This window comes from Penaeus monodon, chromosome 21 (genome assembly GCF_015228065.2).
Source record: "Penaeus monodon isolate SGIC_2016 chromosome 21, NSTDA_Pmon_1, whole genome shotgun sequence".
In the NCBI taxonomy this organism is placed as follows: Eukaryota; Metazoa; Arthropoda; class Malacostraca; order Decapoda; family Penaeidae; genus Penaeus; species Penaeus monodon.
In genome coordinates, this window is record NC_051406.1 from 32,767,142 (window position 1) to 32,768,160 (window position 1,019).

The 1,019-nt window shown below is 34.4% G+C and overlaps 1 protein-coding gene across 3 annotated transcripts in view; it reads right to left on the minus strand.

The window, feature by feature from the left end:
* LOC119586428 (tRNA-dihydrouridine(47) synthase [NAD(P)(+)]-like) overlaps positions 1 to 1,019 on the minus strand; it is a 14,270-nt gene that overhangs the window by 2,114 nt on the left and 11,137 nt on the right. For all 3 annotated transcript variants that reach the window (XM_037935153.1, XM_037935154.1, XM_037935155.1), the window contains exons 7-9: positions 869 to 985; positions 580 to 756; positions 238 to 397 (exon numbers count right to left, since the gene is read on the minus strand). In XM_037935153.1, the coding sequence (XP_037791081.1) occupies positions 238 to 397; positions 580 to 756; positions 869 to 985 (454 nt within the window). The remainder of the gene's footprint in view (positions 1 to 237; positions 398 to 579; positions 757 to 868; positions 986 to 1,019) is intronic.

The window sequence follows — 1,019 nt, forward strand, 5'->3', positions numbered from 1 at the left end:
CACAAAACAATACTAAAGTGAACACATCATTTTCCTAGGTCCTTTGAGTTAGAACAAAATTAATTCCCCTGAAATGGAGTGAAAAGAAAAGAAAAAATAGCAAAACATTGCTTATATCCAATTCATTATTTTCTTCTCCCTCATTTAACATCATTGGAATATTCTGGAAGAGATAAAATGAATATGACAAATAAATGTAAAAACAAAAATCCCTCTGAACAATATGGCATCTCTAACCTGCAACACCCGAATTTTCCTTCTGGAATTTGTAGTCTTCATATGTGAAGATGTCCCCATTTCCATACAATGGCATTGGATCTGCAACAACCGCACACTCCTTAATGTATTTCCAGTCTGCCAGCTTCAGGTATCTCTGTTCTTTTGATCTTCCGTGAAGCTGTTGTACGAGCATTATTCATTAAAATTTTGAGATGAGCAGCATCTTTTATAAATGTATGAATAAATTCTTGTCAAGTATTTCACTGGAAAGTTAAGTTACTACTACATTTTGAAAATTTATATGAAAAATTCTCTTTATTTTCATATTCTGTAAGTGTTAAATGAGTGAAATAACATTACCGTAACCATAGATACATCCCACAATTTTGCTTTCTCGATGATGCTGTGAGCCACTGATGTATCTCTATAAACACCAGTTCTCATCTTCAGAGTGAGTGGAATGGACATTACTTTTGTCATACCACGCACCATGTGTTCTAGACAACTTTGTCTGCGCATCAAGGCACTGCCTCCACCCTGCAATTTTGACAGAATGAAATTTATATCTAATTCAATACAGAGCTCAATCACTGTTCCAAAAGCACAAAAAATTCAAATTAGTCAAGAACAAATACAGGTGATAATTTACCTGTTTATATACAAGGTCAATGGGACATCCCATATTAATATCAATAAAATCAACACCAATCTCTCTGTCAAGAAGTTCAGCACACTTGATCATGGCTTCTGCATTGCTCCCACACAGCTACAGAAAGACAAAAATTACATTTGGTTGAGTT